Raw genomic sequence first — 24103 nt, 5'->3', positions numbered from 1 at the left:
AACTGGGTCCCCACTTTTCACAAATATCCAATAATATCCTGCCTTTTCCCCCAAAATAATATCCAAACTGTCACTTTTTAAACCCTAAACCCAACTCTCCCAATCAACCCCCATGAATCCAAACCTGCTCTGTTGTGTTTTTCCATTGTCTTCTTCTACTCTGTTGGTTTCATGTCGTAGGTATGATGGTAGCTAATAACCAAAACCAGATAGGTTTCACACTGCTTCCTCGTTTCCACGGCAACAGCCGGTCATCAATTATCACCTCATAACGCACCACTTGGTGTCTTGGGGGGAAAAAAGAAAAAAAGGAAAGGAAAAGAAACGTGAGACATTAATTGCAGCCTGTGAGGTGAGAGAGGTGAGAAAATAATAAAATGACGCCAGAAGACTTCAGTCATTTATTTTATTTATTTATTTATTTATTTATTTTTACACCAGTTTGAATCTTGAATGGCTCTGTTGAAAAATATCTGATTCTTTATTCTATTAAAAAAAAAAAAAAGACAAAGAAAAAGTGTGTTCACACAGTTTGGGGTTGAGATATAAACTACAACCACCAAGGAACATTTTCCAAACCCAACAATGATGGCGACCCATTAAACCTGTTGTACAAAAGATGATTTTTCAGGAATGAAGGTCAAGTTATTAAAAATGGCTGCCATAACTTAGTATGTTTTTTTTATGTTCAGTGCCAAATGTAAAAAAGTACAAATACTTTATGTACTTTCTTTTTATGTAGGCTATATTTGTATTATTTCTATATATTTTTATTTATATTAATGACGTGCCTCTTATGCCGACTGAAAGTAGTTAATGTGTGTATGTGTGTGTGCTGTGTCTGGGTCTTGACTTTGAGGGAATTGTGCCTGGAAAATCTTGGAAAAGTCAGATTTGACGCTCATTATAATGCTTCACTAAAGAGGAGGATGTGTTAAAGGGATAGTTCAACATTTTCGCAAATTGGCCCATTGCCATAATCCCTATAGTCATAGCAGTAGGTTCGTTAGGTTCGTTTCCCTCATCAAACTCATCAAATACACAATCCAACAACTCCACAACTCTCTGGTGGACAAGTTGTGACCTGCACATTCACCACACTATGAGATAATAACACAACGTTACCAGACAGAGTTGTTTTAGAGGGAAATTCAGAGACTACTTGATGAAAAACTGCCCCCGACGGTAACGTGCATCAGCGGTTTTGCATGAATTTCCCTCTAAAACAACTCTGTCTGGTAACGTTGTGTTATTATCTCATAGCGTGGTGAATGTGCAGGTCACAACTTGTCCACCAGAGCGTTGTGGAGTTGTTGGATTGTGTATTTGATGAGTTTGATGAGGGAAACCAAGAAATCCCATTAGCCTCCGTAGCGTAGCTCTGAGCAGCTCGTGGCTCTGCTCCGCCGTTCTAAAAATAGCTTGCACCGACAATTAAAGGTAACGAACCTACTGCTAAAACTAACTCGTAAAAACCGGCAGGAAAACCAAAGTTAGACAGTGTGATACCAGACCAGCAGGGGGCGCTGTGACTGTCTCAATGTTACAAGTCAATGAAACGTCAAAATGATGTTTAAACTTTCACTTTAAGTTAAAATAGTTGCATATAGTGTTGATGTAAATACAAATAGCAGATGTTGTTGATCCAGGCTGATGATGTTTGTGTCTTTATAAAATCATGACACTTTAAAAAATCCCCCAATTTTAGACTCATCAACAACAGGTAAATAGAGAAATAAAGGAAAATGTTGAGTCCAGCGCGTCTGAATTCAGGTTTCAGTCTTCTCAGTGTTTGTTTCCTGAATCCTGACTCTACCTTCCTGCAGGAGTTTGGTTTGACTTCTTCCTCTTCGTCTTCCTCCTCCTCCTCCTCTGCGCTCTCTCTCTCTCTCTCTCTCTGACTTCATCCTGCAAACAGCTGGTGGTGGAGCTGAAGTCGAGCTCCGTCGACTCGTCTCTGCTTCTGATTTCCTCCTTGCACAAAGTCTGGGAGTGTTTTCTGCCTGGAAACCGTTTTTTATGGACTGACGGACCGGCCGACCGACTGCCTGCCTGCCTCTGCCTCTCTGTGTGTGTGTGTATGTGTGTGTGTGTTTCCCTCCCCTCCCCTCCCCTCCACCACCACCACCACCTCCTTTTTCCTTTTTTTATTTCACAACCTCGCTGAACTTGAAAATGAAAATGAACTCACGTCACCCCTGCCTGCTGCCAGATTCCTGCTTTTGTCCCAGTTTTTCCTCTCTCCTCTCCTCTCTCTCTGTGTCGGCGCTGAGTTTACAGTATACTCAGCTCACCTCTCTCTCCTCTCTTTCTCTCTCTCTGCAGACAGTTACAGCAGCAGCATGTGGAGATAATTCACTTTGAATAATGAAGATGTTTATCTGGATTGTTTTGTTTTGCTTTGCATAGGAGCGGAGCTGCAGGGGTTGAGCCAGGCCGCTGCTGCTGCTGCCGCTGCTGCTGCTGCTGTAGGTGTCTAGGTGAGCAGAGGTGAGGCCAGTGCTGTCAGTCAGTCAGTCTATCAATCAATTACACCCTGATAGATGAAGCATCAGCATCGGGAGCGGTGGGAAACAGCAGGGAATCAAACAGGCTCTTTGTCTGTCTGCCGCTGCCTCAGACAGGGATGACGTATCGCCACAACCAACCATCACCTCCACCTTCCTCCCTCCTCCTCTTCCTCCCTCCCCCTCCTCCTCCCTCCTCCTCCTCCCGTCCAGTGTTTGTTCACATGATGATGATGATGTCACGATTATAAATATTCTTGGTTACGATTATTGTCAGATAAATAAATAATCACGGTAGCTAGTACGATTATTATTATTATGCATTAATTATTTTCACAACACTATATATGAATGTGTAAAATCAAATATAGTCCAAATATAACTACATTATTGATAATATACACAAAATATTTTAAGTATCTATTAACATAGGACCAATTAGAGGAAGTATTTGAAATATTCAAGTCATTAATTGTCATCTATACCAAACATTTAAGTTTATTTTAATAATTTTTTTAATTTTATTATTATTATTACAAATGGCACGCTGACATTTAAATTCCGACCAATTCAATGTTACGTGAGGTAAATGGACCAATAGTATCTGTGCATTTAGCTTTACTTTGGCACCACATCTGCCAATACGGTTCCGATATATCGTTTTTTGGAAAGTGACGGTATTTAGAAATCTTTACGATAGATTAACTGTGGCGTTTGATAGATAGATAGATAGATAGATAGATAGATAGATAGATAGATAGATAGATAGATAGATAGGTTTATTGGTCACATGCAAATAATACCGCGATTAATTGTGAAAATAAGTAATCGTGACATCCCTAAGATGATGATGGTGATGGTGATGTTGGTGGTGGTGATGTTGGTGGTGGCTGAACCTCCAGCCTCTCCCGCATGCAGCAGCAGCAGCTTAAAGGGTTAACATGCAGCCACAACAAAGGAGCCGGTGCTGGGCCGGCGTGTGCATGAGTCGAGTGTGTGGAGGGGGAGGGAGGGAGGGATGGAGGGGTGGGTGGGGGGGGGGGGGGGTGGGAAGAAGAGGAGGGGGAGGAGGAGGAGGGGGGTGCTCAGGCTGCCTTCTAGCCCCGCCCTGGAATTCTTTATTGGAGAGGCTGTTTACAACCTCGACGCATAGGAGTCCCCGGGTTCATCGGCCCGGTGGGGAGGGGGTGAGGCGGAGGAGGATGGGGGAGGAGGAGGAGGAGAGGTTGAGACTCACAAGAGAGCAAGAGAGGAAAATGGTACAGGAAGAAGACAATAAGAAAATATGTTGAGGGCCTCCAGAGCTGCAGAATCTGAGCTTTTGTTTCTCCTCTTTGTTCCCAATTATAAGAATAAGAATAAAAAATAACACTAAAAATTATTATTATCATTATTGTCTCTGATTCTGGTTTCTCTCTGGGTTTTTTTCTTTCTTTAACACAATTTAAACATGCACATGTCTGAGTTGATGCAGACACGTGAAGAGGGATTGCAGCCCCCCCTTAAACACAAAAAAAAAAAAAACACCCTCCTCTCTCTCTCTTTCCTCTGCTGCAGCCGACTCCACATTCCCTCTATGTAAAGACACGCAGCGTGGACCAGGACTTGTTTAGTTTCTTCTTTCTTTTCTGTGTGTTTTTCACAGAGCGGCTGCTTCCTCCTCGTCTCTCTCGCTCAGCTGCACTGAACCCAAACCTAGAGCAGACAAAACAATATCTCACACTGCTGCTGTTGATGCTGTTGATGCTGTTGTTGAATGTTTCCGTATCTTTTTAGAGTCTCGTCTGGTGGAAGAAGTCGGTCATCTCAGTTCACTTCAGTTCGGTTCGGCCTCATGTTGAAGCTGCAGCAGTGTGTGTGTGTGTGTGTGTGTGTGTGATGCTACAATGGCATGCATGTTGTTTATAAGCTGCTACCCTAGTTCACACACACACACACACACACACCCCTCCTCCTCCTCCACACTTGTGTTTACATCTACATTTTACATGAGTCCCACATCTGTCTCCAAACGGTGCACAGAGATAAAGACAAAATAATCATCAAATCTTCATTGTGTTTGATGTATAAACTGTTATAAATCAGTGACAAATGCCTGTTATAGTCCCCAAGTGTCCAAACTGACATCTTGTTTTGTGTTATATTCATATAAGATAGAATAATAGCTGGAAAACTGGAAAATATTCACATATCACAGTCTGTATTTGGCATTTTCCTTAAATATTAAGGACAAATTGTGTGAGCTTGAATGAAAATAAGAGTGAATTCAAATCACATATAGTTATAACATATATTTTATGGATAGGTTCTTAATTATTTGTCATTTTCATTGATTCAATGCTCAGATAAGATGGAAAACAACAAAAACATGCTTTTCTATTTATATCTTATGTACCTTGCACGGCCATGTTGTTCTAATATGATTATAAACTCAAATTTTGTGTCATTACTACCATAAAACATGTTACTGAGATGTGTTTTTGTTCATATCTTATATTCTAAGAGATATTTTAACATGATGTTCAAGTCAAAGTAAAATGTGTCATTTCAACAACAAAATACAAAATGAAACAAAAAAATATAAAGATTTTCAATCACTATAAATATGTTTATCAATACATATGATAAGAAATGTTAGATCCTGAAGTTGTCAACATGTGTTTTCATTGATATAGCCTACTATATTTAATGTCACCATAATAAAAATAAAAAGTTCTGATTTATTTGCCATGCCAGTCGTATAAAAACATTACAAACATCAATATAATTCTGTTATGTTTAATTTAAGATAATATCATGTTACACCCAGGGGCTGATTAAAGTTAAAGCTTTTGTGTCATTTCAGCCATAAAAATACAGTAAAAAAACCCATAAAAAACATAAAATTTAATGTTATGCCCGTGCCTTACATTAATAATGACATTATTCCATGTCATTCTCATTTTCCCGTGTTCATTTCGTCAATAATTTACATTTTTCCAACCAACACTGTATTGTAGCAGCAGTTGGTCACTCACTACACACTACACTACATGCCTATCTCTCTCTCTCTCTCTCTCTCATGCGCGTCCCCGTGGGCCCGCCGCCTGCTTCCCAACCAACCTTTCCCCCAGATCGAGTGCGCGCCGCCGGCCCGGGTTCATCGGGTTTACTGTGACACCGCTGACTCCGCGGCCACGCCCCCCGACAGCCACGCACCCCGCCGCGGGCCAATGGCGTCGCGGCCACGTACCGATCACGCACCGCCTCGCCTCTGATTGGCCGCCGCTCGCTACACCTTTGCCGCTGATTGGCTGCGTGTTACCACCCGCCAGACTTGCTCTGAATTTTGTTTCTGTGTTTTTTTTCTCTCTCTCTCTCTCTCGGGTTTTTTTTTTTTTTTTTTTTTTTGGTTGGCTCGCTCAGCTGAAGCCCGTCTAGCTGGCAGAGGCTCAGCTTATTATTGACGGCTCGCGCTCCTGCCGTTGCTCCTGCCGTTATTTTGAATCCTCAACCGCCGCTGCTGCTCCGTGTTCAACTCTTCTTCCTCCTCATGCTCAGCTTCACGGCGGAGCGCTGCTGCTTCCAGGTGAGTCACACACAGACACACAACACAGACAACAACCTGTCCGCTGGTTGTTTTATTTCATTTAATTTCATTAATAAAAGTTGTGGTTGTTATATTTATGTATTTATAGTACAACAAGCTGTCGGAGTTCGTTGTTTAAACTGTGTCTGCGAGTCGACTGCACACGTAACTAGGCTTCAGGTGTGCTGCTGGTTATCTATTATTTTCAGTATTTGTGTGTTATTTAAGGCGCTGTTGGCTGGTTTATTTGAGGTCATACTGAACCCAGTGTCTCCCAATGTGTGTGTGTGTGTGTGTAGCCTATGTATGTGTGTTCACAACAGTTGCATCACTGCAGTGCATCATAAAGTTTAAAAGACTGATGGAGACACTTTATCCCAAACTGGGCAGATTGTCTTTTGTTGTACTGGTTTCACTGGTTGCACTGGTTTTTATTTTATTTTTTATTTTAATTATTGTTTTCTTTTATCGTTGATGCGTAGAATCAGATTGTACTTGATTGTCTTTGTTGTTGCTGTGATGATGATGTGTGATCATCAGGCTGCAGCTCACAGTCCTAACAATCATTTTCATTAGGCTATTACCGTTGCTTTTGATGACACTAATTAATCGATAAATCCGTCTATAAGGTTAGACAGCAGTGCAAAAATAACCTCAACATTGTCTTGATTGAAGTAGAAACAAAACCAAAAAAAAAAGTGATTTATTCTGTTTATTCTAATTATAATGACAGACAGACATCATCAAATGTTTTGATGTTTTGGTGCGAAAATATGACTTATTGATTGGGCTGTCAATCAATCAACGGATGTATTGCAGCAGCTCTGCTATAGATGAATTATGAAGTCTGTGTGTGTTTATATGTGGTAATTAAACTAATAATCAGTCAGACAATAGAGAAATGTGATATAAAAACAAAAGCTATAAGCCTGACCAAACCCAGAAGAAATGCAGTAATATTGGTGATTATTGTAAGAAACTAATTGATTTCTGATCAATATCAAGTCATTGTTGCACGTTTTGTCCAAAAGCAAAAATAAAATCCAGTCAAGTGTCATTCAAAAGTCAGAAAATGGGCAGAGGTTGTTGTTTATTGACCTTAAAACCACCAGCATTGTTGCACATTGAACACCTGTCAATCAAAACAAAACAAATGTCAGCACTGGAATTGATAACAATTTGTGTTTATCGGCTGCCTGATTGATTGATCGATTGATTGATCGATCAGATTCAGAGGGATGGATGGATCAGTTTTGGTTCCTGTTCAGGTTGCACCCAAAAAATCTGCAGCTGAGCACAACAAAGAGACAGAGACAGAGACAGAGGAATAAAAAAAAAGAAAGAAAAAGAGCTCGAATGAACGTGAGAAAATATAAAACAAGGATAAAAAGTGAAAAAAAAAAAAAATTGAAATAGGAAAAGAAAGAAATTCAGAATGAGGACGAGACGAGTCAAGTCTGATCAATACAATAAATCCTCCTGGTTCACTCACTTATTTTTTCTTTCTGTCAGTGAAAGTCAGACGCTGAGTGATGACAATATTTATTCAAGAGTAATTAAAAACACATTAATTCCCCGTTACAAGTGTGTGTGTGTGTGTGTGTGTGTGTGCTCTGCATTGTGTCCTGTTGCTGTAATCTCATTACGTGCTGCTGTGTGTTGTGTTTGTGTGATGTTTTGCGTGGGAAATTGCAGCGCCGGAGAACGATACTGTGTCTGAATGTGTGTATATGTGTCTGAATGTGTGTATATGTGCGTGTCTGTGTGTGCTTGTGTGTGTTTGTTGCAACAGATTGACTTTGTTTTCACCAACTATACTTCCTGTGGGGAGCTTCCTCTCTCTCTCTCTCTCTCTCTGTCTCTCATGGGGCGAGTCGGTGCATGTTAATGTGGGAGGAGTAGGGGGCGGGGCTTCTGCATGGAAGTGGTGTGTGTGTGTGTGTGTGTGTTGTGTGTGTGTGTGTGTGTGTGTGTGTGTGTGTGTGTGCGTGGGGTGTAATATCTGGCACGCCACCTCCCGTCATCTATTCTGGGTGCACGGTCGGGGAGGTTCCCCCCTTTAGCCGGAGCAAAACGATGATGGGTGTACCCGGCCGGCGCTGCAGTGGGGCCCCTCTCTCTCTCCTCTCTCTCTCTCTCTCTCTCTCTCTCTCTCTGTGTCTCTATCTATACACCAAGGTCTCTCGCCCCTCGCTCGCTCTCGCTCCCTGTCCCTCCACCCTTCCTGTACGTGCAGCTGAGCAGTCACCAGATGCCAGCCAACTTGGCCAAGCAGCAGCAGCAGCAGCAGCAGCAGCACCCAGGAGCCCTTTGTCCCCCCCACTGGTCATCCCCCCACCCACCCCCCGGTCACCACGACGACCACCACTCAAATACACTTATTTTATTATGATTTTTATAAATTTACATCACCACATCGTCTTGTGTTGCATTTTTGAACAGCAACACAATTGTATAATTTGTTATAATTAGATTTCCTTATGTTTTTATAGGTCAGGAAGACATAGCAGGAGAGGAGGGTGTGGGAGGAGGGGGTGGGGAGGGTATGACATCATTGATAATTACATGGGTGGTGTGCACTTTAGTTACCAAAGAAAGAAAAAAAGAAAAGGAAGAAGACCATGGGGCTGTTTCTGAAATCACTCCCTTGTTCACTCATCCACTGACGGCAGCAGCAGTGGTGGCGGCGGCGGCAGCAGCGGAGGGTCATCTGGGGCAAAGCTCCACCTGCTGGCAGCCGAAAAAGAATAATGAAGTAGTTTTAGTGGCACAGAGCAACTTAGAAACGAGTGTGGAGGATCGATAATGTATGTATTATTGATTTTAGCTGGTAGAATAGTTAATATTGACCGTCTGTAGAAGAGGAACTGGAGCTTAAACCCCAAACCTCAATCACATTTTTACACATTTAACAACTTGATAAAATCAGATTTTATATCTTAAAGTCAACAAACTGACAGTGAATATGAGTTGGGATCCCAAATGGGTCCGAATAAAATGGATATAGAAGTAAACAGGAAGTGATCTTCTTGAAGTGAACTTCTGCTGGGTTTGAAAAGATGAGGGGCGATAATTCATCATGTTTCCTGTCAGTTCATTCACAATTAAATTGTGTTATTTATATAGAAAAGGATTTAAAACACAATAGAAACACATGTTGGGGTCCCAAAATGGAAATAAATGTGAAGATACTGTGAAAAAAATACAAGTTTTATCTTGTTGGCAAAGAAATCCTAAAGTTTTTTGGGGCACAAAGGAAAATAATAATGGAAATATTTTAAAACGAATCATATTTTCATGTTGGATGGACACAATTGTGACATTTGGGAGCCCAACGTGTATCTTAAGGACATTTATACGGTGTCAAAATGTTCCTTCTTGCTTGGTGAGAGAGTGTAGAGTCGGTGGCGAACTGCTGGCAGAGTGTGTGTGTGTGTGTGTGTGTGTGTGTGTGTGTGTGTGTGTAAACCATCATACAGATATTTTAAACATTTGAAAACCATTTACACATTTCTGACTCCACCTCTGTAATCAAATTCAGTCCTGCAACCCGACCCGACCCACTAGTGAGATCATCACGGAGTCGACCTGGTTCAAACTCTGTTTTCTTCTTCTGAACCGACTCACTGGATGAAATCATGTTTTTTTAAGAGCTCAGCCTTTTTTTTTTTGTTTTTGGAAACTTCTGAGGATGTTGAAGATTCATTGAAGTGAAAATCATGGAAAATAAATGACTGAATTAGGTCAAGATGAGAGATTTAATTCTTATTGGTGACAAAAGTGCAACAAAAAGAGTTTTACGTGAATGCGTGGAAGCGAAATTGTGTCAAAATGTCTTAGTTTTTGAGGTTTTTCGAAAGATTCTTGAAAAGATAAAAACCTGAGTGGCTGGTTTCTCATCGGTGTTTGTCCTCCTGACTTGCCGTAGGTTGACCGTATGGACAGCCAGCCAGCGGCGACCATGGAGCTGAAGCAGTGCATCGAGTACCACGACCTGGAGGCCGCCGAGGCGCTGGTCAGCATGAGCTTCTGGGGTCAAAGGTCACACAAGCCGCGCCCGCTGACCCCCACCTCCGACTCCTGTGACTCCATCCAGCTCCACCCAGAGGGAGGCGACGCTCCCAAAGACCTGATCGCTCTGTCCTCACTGGTGAGAATCCAATCTAATCTAATAAATCTGATAATGAATGAATGGAAGTTTATTTGAACACAGAATAAAAGAACAAAAGTAAAAACAAACAACAGTAAATATACAGACAAACTTAACAATTATTTATGTTCAAAAGGAGTGGGAAGAAGCCAAAGCGTATTGAATCCCATCCCTTCCCTCTATGTTAATTCCAGTATATGCTCTAATAAGTTATAAAATAGTAACAACAGTATGATAATATACTATATATATGGACACACACATAAATGCACATACACACATATAGTCACAATAAGACTAAAAAGAACAAAAAATGAGAAGCCATAAAAATGTAGGAGTCAATCAATAAATATACACATTTAAAGGTCCAGTGTGTAATAATTAACAAGGTTTATTGGCAAAATCTGTATAAACTACCCATGAATATATTTGTATACAGTGTATAATCGCTATAAAATAAAATTACATATAGCAAGGGTCTTGCTTTAGAAAGTGTCGCCATCTTGCGCCGGCATGTTTGGCAGAGAGTGAGTTAGTAGTTAGTTGGTAGAGAACAGTGAGAAGTGAGAAGAATAGTGGACTATTCACTGAGCTAGATGTGACGTATTCCCCCCCCCCTGTTTTACAGACTGGACCTTTAAATGTTCTAAATAACGAGCAATAAAGTTGAACAGATATAATATTATTTATCGTTGTCTCCCTCAGTGTATGACGCCGCCTCACAGTCCGAGCTTTGCCGAGGCCTCCACCACCACTTCCGCCATGAGCCCCGCCTCCAGACCGGTCTTACCCCGCCTGGGGGGGCTCGGCGTCGGCCCCGGCCCCTTCCTCTGTAACTCCCCCGCCCCCTCCCCCCCCTCCTTCGCCACCTCGACGGACGCCTCCTCCTCGGCGCTTCTTCTTCCACCTCAGGCGGAGTCGTCGTGCGTGGCTCCGCCCGGCCGCGCCATGGCCACCAGCGTCATCCGCCACACCGCCGACCGCCTCAGCGCCCCCCCTCCCCCTCTCAGCGCCCCCCCTCCCCCTGCTCCCCCCCAGCTGCCGCCACCGCCATCGTCTTCCCAGCCGCCACAGACCTCCACGCCGCCGCCGCCACAGACTCTCACAGAGGAGAAGGACGCGACTCCTCCGTCTCCCCTCAGCCCGTCCTCGCCCCCCCCCTCCTTCTTGGCGGCCTCTCCTCTCCCTCCCTCCCCCCACCTGTCGTCTTCCTGCCCCCCCCACTCCTCCTCCTCCTCCCCCGTCTCCCCCGTCTCGCCGCTGCTGTGCCAGGTGTTCCCGGTGAGCGGCCGGACGGGGATGATCTCCGCCTTCGTTCAGGCGCCGTTGCCGGTGCAGATGCAGCAGCAGACCCCGGGGGGGCCGAAGCCCATCCTGCCCCAGTCCCCCCCCGGCTTCGCGCAGCCGCTGCTGGTCGGCTCCGCGGTGCCGCAGGGGACCGTGATGTTCGTGGTCCCGCAGGCGCCCGTGTCCCAGCAGCAGCAGCCAACGCCGCTGTCGCTGCCGCTGCAGGGCACGCAGACCGTCATGACGCTGGGCAACACCAAGCTCCTCCCCCTGGCGCCGGCGCCCGTCTACATGCCGTCGGGGGCGAGCGGCGGCGGCGGCGGCTGTGGCGGCGTCTCGCAGACCGACTTCTCCCGCAGGCGGAACTACGTCTGCAACTTCCCCGGCTGCAAAAAGACGTACTTCAAGAGTTCACACCTGAAGGCTCACCTGCGCACACACACAGGTGGGTAAGGGGGGCGGACCCATGGCAACATCCTGTTTTTGTTGCAAAAAATTATCTGATAAATTCTGCATTGTGTTTTATTTTTACACTTTTAAAGCTTTACAGAAAAGAAAATTGAATTTGAGCCGAATGTGGGTCCTAACATTAGTGTAATAACGCATCTATCAGACGATGTAGCCAAAACTTTGTGCAAAATTCTATTTTCAAGTAAATCCGGGACGAAAGTGTGGTATTTTTTTTCGCATTGGATAATGCAGGCACACAAATTATGCGTCAACCTGCTCACGATTCATAATAAGACATTTTTTTTTTTTATTTAGTTTGGATTTAGTTTGTTTATTTATTCATTTAGGGACTGACTTAATAGTACTAATAGTACAAATCACAAAACAATTGTTGGACTGGCATTATTAGAGATCTAGAGAGAACTGTAGCTCAAAATCAAACAGAAGTCTTAAATATAGTGATTCCCCATGAACATCAGATTATAAAAATGGCGTAATAATATTCTGCCCTTGATTTATCAAAAGAAAATGATCAGCAAATTAATGAATGATGCTTTGATCTAATGGTAACATCTATAAAATTGTAATTTTTATTATGTACATTGGTAGAGATGACTAGAAATAGTGTTCATTTATCAACAGTTTCTCCAATAAAGAGTTTGACAACTTGATTTTTCCAAAGAATGGATCGAAATTCATTGTTAAAATATAAAAATAAAATAACATCCGGTTGTTAATATGATACGAGATGAAAGGTGAAGCTTTTAATGTTATCATGTGATGTATTATTTGATGAGGTGTCGTCCTTTGAGCTAACAGCCATCGCTCTGTCGTCCTCTCTTCTGCTGCAGGTGAGAAGCCGTTCAGCTGTCACTGGGAGGGCTGCGACAAGAAGTTCGCCCGCTCCGACGAACTCTCCCGCCACCGCCGGACGCACACCGGCGAGAAGAAGTTTGTGTGCAACGTGTGCGACCGACGCTTCATGCGCAGCGACCACTTGACCAAACACGCCCGCAGGCACATGACCACCAAGAGGTCGTCGTCGTCCTCGTGGCCGACGGCCGCCGACGCCGCGGCAGCCGATCTCAACAAGGTGGCGCTGCCCAAGGGCCCGAGCCGAGGCCCCGCGCTTCCTGTCGGCGTGCTCGTTCCCACCGCCAACTAACACGGACCCAAGTCAGAAGCTCTACTGGGCTAACTCAGGACCCCTGGAGGGGAGGGGAGGGGTGGGGGGTGGGGGGGCAACCAGACATTTAAAGGTAACAGTGACTGGTTGTTTCAATCAGCTCCACCGGCATCAGGACAATATTTTCTACTCTAGTAAATACTTAAATCATCGGGCTGGCGAACACAGTGACGACAGCTACTGACTTAACTGGGCCCCGGCTACGTTTACATACACACACCTCAGAACAGGGTCATCGAACGCAACACGAACTCTTGATTATCTGAAAAGAATAGGAAAAAAAAAAAAAAAGGAGTTACGATTGCTGTCTTATGTCTTGTATTGACTTGGTTACTTTTTTGGAAACCATGGAAATCGGACCAGTTTTGTTATGTTTTTACCCCCTTCCGTCGGTACATGTTTCTGTTTCTCATGCCAAGCGATCTGATCTGTTTTCTCTGGCCGACTGTTTATCTTTCATTCACAAGTCAAGTTGAGAAGTTTGACATCGGAGAGACTGCAACTCATCACACTCCACTGGAACTAACATTTTAATCCGACCCTGAAACGATCGATCGTTTTCTCTATGAAGTGCCAGAAAATAGTGAAAAAACAATCTCAAATCCAAAGAGACAAATGGTTTTTGTTTTTAGTTTTTTAATCATGAAGAATCACACATCAAGCTCTTCACGTTAGAAGAAGCAAACGTTTGGCATTTTGGCTTTAAAAGATAACAAGTATAGTTGGTAGCTGAACCAGTTGATACCGATCCACACTCCAAACTGCACAGAACGTGTGTTGCTTTTCACTAGTACCGCTTTTAGGGAACTTGGACAAGCTAACAAGAACTAGCACAAACCTATTCTTTCTTTTTTTTTAATGAATACTTTTTAAAATACAAAATGGCAGCAGAAAGTTTTTTTTTTAAAGTGACTGAAAAGCAGATACATGTTCACAGCGGGCCAGCGTGCTAAACATTAGCTCGCCGGTCCCAAAAAATCCAGATATTCTTGAGTTTGACTGATGTAGACGTAGCTGGAGCAGCCAGCAGAGGACGGAGAGCCAGTTCTTCTCCGCCCTGCTCAGGACATTTTATTCCCATCAACCACAAACTCACAAAGAGGAGAAGGAGGAAGAGGAAGAGGAGGAAGACACGAAGGCGACAGGCTGCTATTCACCCACGGACAGAAACCAACAAAAACCTGACATTGCACTGGATTTTTTTAATCTTGCTTGTTTTTGTACTCTCTCTCCGTGTATAATCATGTTTACTTCATGTGTACATGTCAAGTTTAGCAAAAAAAATGTATGCACTCTTTTTATTTTTTGCCAAAGCCTCTGTATTGTGCTTCTATCGTTAGCTTACTTCTGTTCAATTGTCTGTGACTGTAAATACTGTAAATATATTGATATCTATATGAATGTTACGTGTATTCCAATCTGCATTTATTGACAGTACGAGTTATTGATATTTTAAAAATGTCAGTGGACAGTATTCCTCACTGTGATACTACCTACTATCTTTGCTTTACACGATATTATTATTATTTAATAAACATTTTGTTGAGGAAAAAAATGCTGTTTTTTGATAGTTTGATTTGGCCCATAGTGTAGCCAGTAAGAAAATACCTCATGTTATTAAATGTTATTCTTAATAATAACGGCTTTTATCGGAATAATCCCATTTTGAACATTTGCCTGTAAGCGATGGTGAAGGATATGGCTTTTATAATAAAACTTTACCATGAAAAGAGTTGTTGGTTTGCTGTTTGTTCTTCACCACTGGACTAATAGCTCATCAAGTGACATTTCATTTTAAGTTTTATTGTCAATTTAACACAGTTGACATGGGAGATTAGCACTCTGGCTAGTTTTTGAGTAGATTATATAAAAAAAAATACTAGTTTACTCATTTATACTGAATTATTCTTTACTGATAGTTAGTTTAAACAGCCCAAATAATCACAATTTGCCTTAATTCATTGAATGTATCTGTTTTAACCTGCCCAAATGAAGAAAAAGTAATTTAGTTAGACAGAAAAATGACTTAAGATGAAGTTTATTGACTTACTTAAATTATTGCTGGGGTATTAAATCAACAAAGAAGAGACACTTAATGGCCATAAAGAGCATAGACGATCACAAAATCACCACTGAGACAAAAGCAACCACTATGAAGTGATGCCAAACATCAACATACAGACTAAGATTGACCAGTGGAGTAAAGTATATTCAGAAAGAGACAAAAGAAAAGCTATAAATGTAAATGTATGTATCTTCCTTTCAGTCTGGAGGCCTTGCACAGATACAGTTGGAGACAAAGGTCTGGGTATTAACATCTGAAAAACAAGCGCACTTTTTTATGTCTGTTTGTGCCGATGGGGCTGCATTTACTTCTTTTCTCTTAGAAAATAATTAAATAAATCAAAATATGGAATTTGCCCTCGGCTTTGGAGCCTTTTACATGTTTTTATATCCAGGGGGGGTCCATTTCCTCATAAGCCATTAACAAACAGCTATTTACTTACTTAGGATTATATTTAGACTATTACAGGCCCATTTCCATGTATTTCCCCTGAATAAACAATGAATATTAATCATCTGCTGTTTGCTGAAACCGGGGGATTTAAATGTTAGTTAATAGACTTTTTTTTTTTCTCTTTGTGTCCTAGTTTGACCCACCCCCCCAAAAAAATCAACTTTCCAATGATGACAGTCTGTTAGATGTTTATTTTTTTTTAATATTTTATACTGTGAATTGGACTCAAACGTGAGGATAAATTGTTAAGTATGATCAAATCTCCAGAAAGTTCAATGAAAAATGAAAAATCAGTATTTTTCCGTGTTGTCCGAGCTCAGCTTCTTCCCCCTCTCTCTATGTTTTATTTTAGTGACCGGAAGAAAGATAGAAAAAGAGGCGGTTAAATGCAGCTGAGTCGGTAACGAGGTTAATTCGCTGTTCCTGGCTGCGTTTCCTTATATAAACACATACATCGTCCCGTATATGAAGTTTCTGCTCGGCGACAGTGAGGCTGTTACGTGTGTTGTGTGGTTATACAACCGCGGAGCAGCTCGCCTCTCCCCACACCACCCGGTAACAGCGCTCAGCCAATCAGCAGCCGGCGCAGAGGGGGTGTGACCAATGGGAGACGCCGACGCTGTGCTTGGAACGTGGGAGGGCGACGTGATTGGCTGACGAGGAACCCGCCCACTTACCTTACTGACCGACATTCAGCACAAGCCAAAGAAAATGAACAAAAATAAAATACGTATTAAAAAAAAGAAAAGAAAAAAAGGAAACACACACACACACACACACACACACACACACACACACACACTGGTGGAAGCGATGTAACCAGGGCAACAGCACCACGTGGCGGAGAGTGGTACTGCAGCACAAATTAATAACAAAGACACACTGTACAAGGATAAATTAATAAATATTCTGGTTTAATATACTGTACAAATCTTTATTATTGATTTAACATGTTTTATTGCTGTTTGATATTTTTGTACAATGTTTTCCCTTCCCATTTTCTCATAAAACACTTTGTAACTTTATTCAGAAAGTCACAAAAATTCATCATTATTATTATGTTATGTTTTATGAATTTTTTTGAAATGATAAATGATTTAAAGAAGTGATGACTAGGATTAGTATCCTGTCTGAAATCATCCTTTATATGCTGAATATAGTAATTATTAATAGCCTATTATTCTGTATCATTATTATAATCAAAAGTGATGGAATAAAAAATTATATCTTATATCTTATCTATACCTTTTAAGATTGTGGTTTAGGTCAAAGCAGAAGAATATGGTTGCGGTGGAGTTATTTATTTAAGCAGAAACAAAAAAACAAAAATCATAATGTCAAAATGATAGACACAAAAACATAAATTGGACCATAGACACATGATAACTCTTCTTAGTGCTTTAATATGTGCATTTTTTCCCCTCTTCTGTTTGTAATTACTGTGTAGTTTGTATTTATCTTCTTACATTTTGTCAGACAAACTGTCCTTTGTTTAAACATGCTAATCAATAAATATCCATTTGAATAAATTTAGATGCAGCCTGATATTCATTAATCTCATAAATGTCTCCCCTACCCGATGGCACATTAGCTGATTTAATTATAGCCTACACCAAAACCAGTTAATTTAAAAGAAGATTACATATGTTTTTTTTTTTTTTTTTTTTTTTTTTACAGTTAAGTGACAGTCATATAATATAGTGCAGTGAAAATAAGCTATATTTTCCACTGAAATGTAGTGAAGTAGAGATATAAACTGACAAACTAGGTAACCTATATTTTTAAGGGTATTGTTTATGTTTTTTATTAACATTGACACATCCCAGTATGTAGGTGGCGACACCGACTGGTCTTGTATCTATAGATCCTCGTGCAGCCAATCAGAGCGCGGCTCGGCGGAAACAGCTGATAAGTCACCTTCTCCTGTTTCGAGGGAAAATGAAGCGAAAACTTCTGTGTTGGAGGCTGAAATGTGAACAAATGGAAGGTACAACACATTCAGACGATCAGACACACGAAACACAAGAAGAATCTGATCTTTGATTGTTTTAAATGTCGAGCTGATATATTATAAGATAAAGAAACTTGGCAGATCACCGGGATGTTTCCATGATCTGTTGTCTGACATTTTAGCTGTTTTCTGCATCCAAAACTGTTAAATACAGTCAAAGTCCTTCATTCCTGACAACATATATGACAGATCTCGGTGTACAGTCATTATGACGTGTGATATGAGTACGATTTTTGGCGCTAAATTCGTCATATGGCGACAACGCCTATATGCACAAGTAAACAAGAAAAAAAAAGCGCGGTAGCGGGAAACTGACCAGAGATAAAAACTATAAATAAACTCATACACGTGTAATGATGACTTTACTGAATGCTTGGATAAAAGTAGATGGATGTCAGACATGTTAATATACTGGGATGAGAATAAAAACAAAGAACTGGTCAGTTAATTTCTCCAGCCTAACTGAAGGAATAAAACATGCACAAAGCCAGATTGTTACATATTTTAGATCACTTTGTGTTTGCCTGACTGCTATTTATATGTAACAGTCATTCTGAACGACCTAAATACAAGACACACGAATAATGTCTGTTCTATTTCTACCTTTCCCCCCAATATCTGACAACGTTCAAGAGTTAATGTATTTATCCAGTCTATGAAGGAATAAACATGCACGTAAAGCCAAATTATTAGATATTCAGGCCACTTTGTGTTTGCATGACTGTTATTTATATAACTGTCATCTATAGGCCAGTTTAAATACAAATTCAACTTGTTATGTCTTGTATTTCTCTTTTTCCGCTAATATCTTAATACGGAAATCAGATGTACCGACTATAAATGTTCATTTTAACTTTATGACTTTATGTTATTCAACAGTTAAATGACAGTTTAACGTCTTTCAGTCTAAAATCTTCGTCTTCTTTGTCTCAAAAACGTTTCGTAAACACTCATTTCAATAGTTTTGTAACTTCGGTTTCTGCTCATTTTGTAACAACCTCCCGCACAAAGAAGACGTTTGAATTTCCCGCAGCTCTGCGGGTGTCACGTGGGCCCGGCTCGCAGCCTGATTGGCTACGTCGCTGCGTCAGTTTAAAGAGCCGGCACGAGCTGCGTTCCCATTGGCCGGCTGCGTTCTAGCGCCAAGATTTCAATAAAAAGGCGACGCGGACAACAGATTCCGCTTCAGTCTCTGTTCTCCGTCTGTGTCTGCTCTTCGTTAGTTTAGATTCACTCTTTCTTTCCTCCGTTTCTACTTTTAGTTTCTTGTTCAGTTTTAGTTTATTTATCTAAAACCAAAATGCTCGCTGCTCGCTCTCCTCTCTCCGTCAAGGACGAAAACAAACTCAGCATCCAGACCAGCAAGATGTCGCTGGACAAAGAAAACACGGTAAGAAGAAGAAACAGTTTATCTTTTATCTTTTTCACATTTTATCTTTTAAATCTAAAAACTGTTTCAGCTTCTTGTTAGTTTATGTTTTACGTTTAAGTGAAGTTTGATGTGTTGCGAGGTTTCAACTCGTGGCAGCCATTTTCTAAACAGTTGACCTCGATTTACCTGGATTTAATCTGTAATTCTCATGACTTGATCAAATGAAACGTATCGATTAGGTATCGACGCTAGTTTTCTGGTCACTTGAGTGATTTGTGGTCATTGATCTTTCAGCCTCCGAGTCTCAGCACCACTCGCATCCTGGCGTCTAAAACCGCGCGGAAAATCTTCGACGACTCTGAGGTGAGTGAGAGAAAATGAGCGGAAACCTTCAGGATGTTCAACTGATCGATCAGACCAGTGATCGATAACGTTACTGATGTAAAAGTCAGTCATCTGGTAGTTTTTAATCTGGTTTATTGTGCTCACGTGGCGCCTAAATTCTTAATTTCTGGCGCCAACGTGGACAGTTGAGCTGTCACCGTGGAAACTCAGCTAAGTCCAATACAGGTTTTAATTTATTGATCCGAGATGATCAGACATGTTGATGTTTTTATAAACTGTCCAGGACATGAACAGTTATTATTGTAACACTGGAAGGTTTTTATTTATTGTTTTTAACCAGCAACAGATGATCAGTGATTATTGATCCAACGTAATTAATCCTGAGAGTTATAATCTTCATAAAGGAGAAAATGAACATGTAGAAGATGAGAAGCTTTTATCTTAGCTTTTCTGTCAGAAGATGCAAAAAACACATTATTATGATTATATGAGCAGAAGCTGCAGCCATTTTGACTTTTTATATCTACACAAGAAGATGTGAAGCTTTTATATTTAGCTATTCATATATATTATCTGGGCAGATACTGCAACCATTTTGGCTTTTTATACTTTCACAAAAACATATAATTGATGTGATTTTATTTATTATTTGTGTCTTGAACCAAACAAACTGAGTGTGGTTGGTGTTTTGTTTTGTTTCCAGTCCAAAGCGGTGAAGAAGAGCAGCAGCGAGGAGGAGGAGCCTCTGCTGAAGGAAAACCCTCGTCGCTTCGTCATCTTCCCCATCAAGTACCACGACATCTGGCAGATGTACAAGAAGGCCGAGGCCTCGTTCTGGACGGCAGAGGAGGTTAGTTAGTGTGACCGACCGCCAGGCGCCGGCGCTGCAGCGGTTCAGTTCCCGTGTTGTTGTCATGTGATGTGACCCTCCCCGGTGAGGCGTCGTCATGGTAACGGCGTAACGTGTCTGTGCAGGTCGACCTGTCCAAGGACCTGCAGCACTGGGAGTCTCTGAAGGACGAGGAGCGCTACTTCATCTCTCACGTGTTGGCCTTCTTCGCCGCCAGCGACGGCATCGTCAACGAGAACCTGGTGAGAAGCAACGACCTGCAGCCTCACAACTCTGATTGATGATTGATTTATTTATTTATTATTACACATTTAAACATAAAACTTCAACCATTCGTCATAATTCACATCATTATTGTACAGAATTTAAACAAGTTGTAACTAAAACAATCAGAGAAACAAGAAAAACAACTCAAAACCTCTTGATTATTGATCAGTTATTGGTTTGGTATCAGCTGTGACTCTGACTGACCAGCTGTCACCAAACATCAACCATCCCATAATCCTCATCCTGTCGTTTCCCCCGGCGACCACCAGGTGGAGCGCTTCACACAGGAAGTGCAGGTGACGGAGGCCCGGTGTTTCTACGGTTTCCAGATCGCCATGGAGAACATCCACTCGGAGATGTACAGCCTCCTCATCGACACCTACATCAAGGACCCCAAAGAGAGGTGAGACCCCCCCCCCCCCCCCCCCCCCCCCCCACCTGGTGCTGCGTTCACTGACCCTCAGAGTGTGTAGTTGTCTGACGATGCGTTCACTGACCCTCAGAGAGTGTGTAGTAGTCTGACGATGCGTTCACTGACCCTCAGAGAGTGTAGTTGTTAACGATGCGTTCACTGACCCTCAGAGAGTGTAGTTGTGTCTAACGATGCGTTCACTGACCCTCAGAGAGTGTAGTTGTTAACGGTGCGTTCACTGACCCTCAGAGAGAGTGTAGTTGTGTCTGACGATGCGTTCACTGACCCTCAGAGAGTGTAGTTGTGTCTAACGATGCGTTCACTGACCCTCAGAGAGTGTAGTTGTGTCTAACGATGCGTTCACTGACCCTCAGAGAGTGTGTAGTTGTGTCTAACGATGCGTTCACTGACCCTCAGAGATTACCTGTTCAACGCCATCGAGACTCTGCCGTGTGTGAAGAAGAAGGCCGACTGGGCCATCAACTGGATCGGCAACAAGAACGCCAACTTCGGTAAAAGCTGCTTCCTGTGACGTCATCACCTCCTGTGTGTGTGTGTGTGTGTGTTCTCCAGATCGATCGGGTCGGTATTGATCCGTATTGATCGGTTATTGATCGGTTATTGATCGGTCTGTGTCTTATTGATCCTCAGGAGAGCGAGTCGTGGCCTTCGCAGCAGTGGAGGGAATCTTCTTCTCCGGTTCCTTCGCCTCCATCTTCTGGCTGAAGAAGCGCGGCCTGATGCCCGGCCTGACCTTCTCCAACGAGCTCATCAGCAGAGACGAGGTGACGACTCGTTAGCGACCGACCGGCCGGCCGTCTGATCGATAACAACCGATCAATAATCAATAATCTCAGTCTGTCTGATGTTTAATGTGACCGTGTCTCTGCTTCAGGGTCTGCACTGCGACTTCGCCTGCCTGATGTTCAAACACCTGCAGAACAAGCCGTCGGAGAAAACCGTCACCAGCATCATCAGGAACGCCGTGGAGATCGAACAGGTGATCACAGATGAACGCCGTCCGTCGTCGCCGCGGCCGCTCCCTTTGTTTGTTTGTTTGTTTGTTTGTTTGTTTGTCAGGGTTCTTACGGATCCTTAAAAAGTCTTAAAAGGCATTGAATTCATTAATCTAAAAACAAGGCCTTAATTGGCATTAAAATGTCTTAAATGAATTTTTCAAACGTCTAAATAAGTTTAACACTTGGTAAGTGGGATTTTATGATTATAATTAGTCTCAAATCTCAAAATAACTGGTAACATTTCTCACCGCCACCAGCTCCCGAGTCAGATTTCTTTTTTTTTTTCAGACTTTTTATGCATTTATTTTGAAAGGACAGCTGCGGAAAACTTGTGCGAGTTTGTAGTTTTCACCCCCCCCCCCCCCAATCATTCATGTAGCAGTCACTTTACCTTGGACCATAGGAAAGTGGGTAAAATTGTCCCTAACTCTATGTAATAGATGTGGTGACGTTTTAGTTTTTTGGGGGTTTTGCATTTGTGTTTAATGTGAAGTCTGTCTTAAATTTAATTTCAAGTGGCATTAAAAACGCTTAAAAAGTCTTAAATTAAACTTGGTTTAAGCTGCAGGAACCCTGTTGTTGACCTCTTGTTGTTGTTGTGTTGTTCAGGAGTTCCTGACGGAGGCTCTGCCCGTCAAACTCATCGGGATGAACTGTGAGCTCATGAAGCAGTACATCGAGTTCGTGGCCGACAGACTGATGCTGGAGCTCGGCTTCTCCAAGGTAACGCACTGCTCCTAGTACACAACTACTAGTACTCAGCTCCTAGTACAGCTCAAGTTTATCTGTCACATATAATTACAAGTATTTACAGTGAAATTCTTATGAACCATTTTGGTTTTTTGTAAGAATATTAAAATATATAAATAGTTTCTTCTATTTAAATTTTCCACTACCTCCATTTGATGTTTTTTAATTAATTATTCTCAGTAAAATAAGTAAGAAATGAAATCAGAGAACTGGGATCAAACAGAGTTCTGGTTGTACAAAGAGGCTTTTTAGCTCCTAGTGCAACAGTTTTTGTTTTAAACTGTCATCTAAATTATTTTTTCACTGCTAGTTTTAGTCTCATTTCAAATACTTTCATACCTACACTAACTATTTTGAGTTAGTGTTTAGTCAAAATGTAGTGAACTGTAAGAACCTGGATGGTTCAGTCATAGTTGTTCACGTTATCGACAGTGTTTGATTTGAGACGACACTGTCTCTAAATCCACACTCTACAGAAGTAAATACATAGTTTACTACATGACCGTGTGTTCAGACTGAGCAGCAGCTTTAGTTTTTTAGTTTCATGAACTCTAGTAACTCAGGTCTGTGGTGATGAGACGCGCAGGGGTACGGACCTCAGCCGGTGATGGGGGCTGAGTGCTGCTGCAGACTCTGCTCAGAGGACGAGTGGTTCACTGACAGACGACAGCAGCACGACACAGACGCCAAACTGAACAGACCAGAACACCAACTACTGGAGCACTCAGCACACTTAGTTTAATTATTTAATGTTATTTATTTAGATTAGGGACGGCGGCTATGAATGAACATTGTACAGATGTTAATATACCAGATTATAGACACCAGGCAGGTTGTTAATAATAAGAAAGACATGAAAAATACAGAAAACCAACACAAGGAAACAAAATACTGATTGAACGAAGAACAAACACACAAGTACTGTAAACTGACCTCTTCTCTCTGCTCTGTGTGTGTGTGTGCAGATCTACCGGGTGGAGAACCCCTTCGACTTCATGGAGAACATCTCCCTGGAGGGAAAGACCAACTTCTTTGAGAAGCGAGTGGGCGAGTACCAGAGGATGGGCGTCATGTCCGGCCCCACGGACAACACCTTCAGGCTGGACGCCGACTTCTAGAGGACGAAGGAGGACGAGCAGCCGCGACGCACAAGGACACACACAACACGTCACAACACGTCGGCCTCAGAGATGAGGACAGTGGTTGTTGGACGGACGTCGCCATGAGCCTGTGCCCCAGTGCATTCTGGGACAGAAACAGGCGGCGATCTCATGTCAAACAGTTAAACTGAACTTTTTATGAGCGTTTCTGCGTCGGAGCAGCAACGTGATGGATTAAAACGACTTCATCAGATGTTTTTATATAAAAACCATCAGGATTTTGTAAATTTAAACTTTTTATCTGCTTTTTG

At 42.1% G+C, this 24103-nt stretch overlaps 2 protein-coding genes across 3 annotated transcripts; both read left to right on the top strand.

Moving 5' to 3' along the window:
- Positions 1-5962: 5962 nt before the first annotated feature.
- Positions 5963-14820, top strand: LOC311007119 (Krueppel-like factor 11). Its single transcript, XM_084000207.1, has 4 exons — positions 5963-6075; positions 10004-10225; positions 10931-11957; positions 12814-14820. Exons 1-4 carry the CDS (start codon positions 6040-6042, stop codon positions 13125-13127), a joined length of 1599 nt encoding a protein of 532 aa, XP_083856333.1. The 5' UTR covers positions 5963-6039; the 3' UTR covers positions 13128-14820.
- A 2771-nt stretch (positions 14821-17591) lies between these two features.
- rrm2 (ribonucleotide reductase M2 polypeptide) lies at positions 17592-24048 on the top strand (the record flags this gene model as incomplete). 2 transcript variants are annotated; one of them, XM_084001104.1, is made up of 11 exons in its annotated part: positions 17592-17653; positions 19011-19067; positions 19344-19412; positions 20098-20244; positions 20370-20486; positions 20781-20914; positions 21341-21435; positions 21575-21708; positions 21819-21923; positions 22552-22665; positions 23658-24048. In XM_084001104.1, 10 exons carry the CDS (start codon positions 19044-19046, stop codon positions 23808-23810), a joined length of 1092 nt encoding a protein of 363 aa, XP_083857230.1. In that variant the 3' UTR covers positions 23811-24048. The 2 variants fall into 2 exon arrangements, with proteins under 2 accessions (XP_083857230.1, XP_083857229.1); XM_084001103.1 differs by having other exon boundaries at positions 17605-17653; positions 18940-19067.
- Between the last annotated feature and the right edge of the window lie 55 nt (positions 24049-24103).

The sequence above is a fragment of the Trachurus trachurus genome (genome assembly GCF_905171665.1).
Source record: "Trachurus trachurus genome assembly, chromosome: 24".
NCBI classification, from domain to species: Eukaryota; Metazoa; Chordata; class Actinopteri; order Carangiformes; family Carangidae; genus Trachurus; species Trachurus trachurus.
The sequence above is the reverse complement of the archived record's forward strand: the minus strand, read 5'-3'. Positions and strand labels throughout refer to the sequence as shown.

What these genes read in the sequence shown, in the direction of transcription:
- LOC311007119 (XM_084000207.1), top strand. Translation starts at nt 6,040, where the DNA reads ATGCTCAGCTTCACGGCGGAGCGCTGCTGCTTCCAG. An exon ending in TGATCGCTCTGTCCTCACTG is followed by an intron (nt 10,226 to 10,930) that starts GTGAGAATCCAA and finishes TGTCTCCCTCAG; the next exon opens with TGTATGACGCCGCCTCACAG. An exon ending in TCACCTGCGCACACACACAG is followed by an intron (nt 11,958 to 12,813) that starts GTGGGTAAGGGG and finishes CTTCTGCTGCAG; the next exon opens with GTGAGAAGCCGTTCAGCTGT.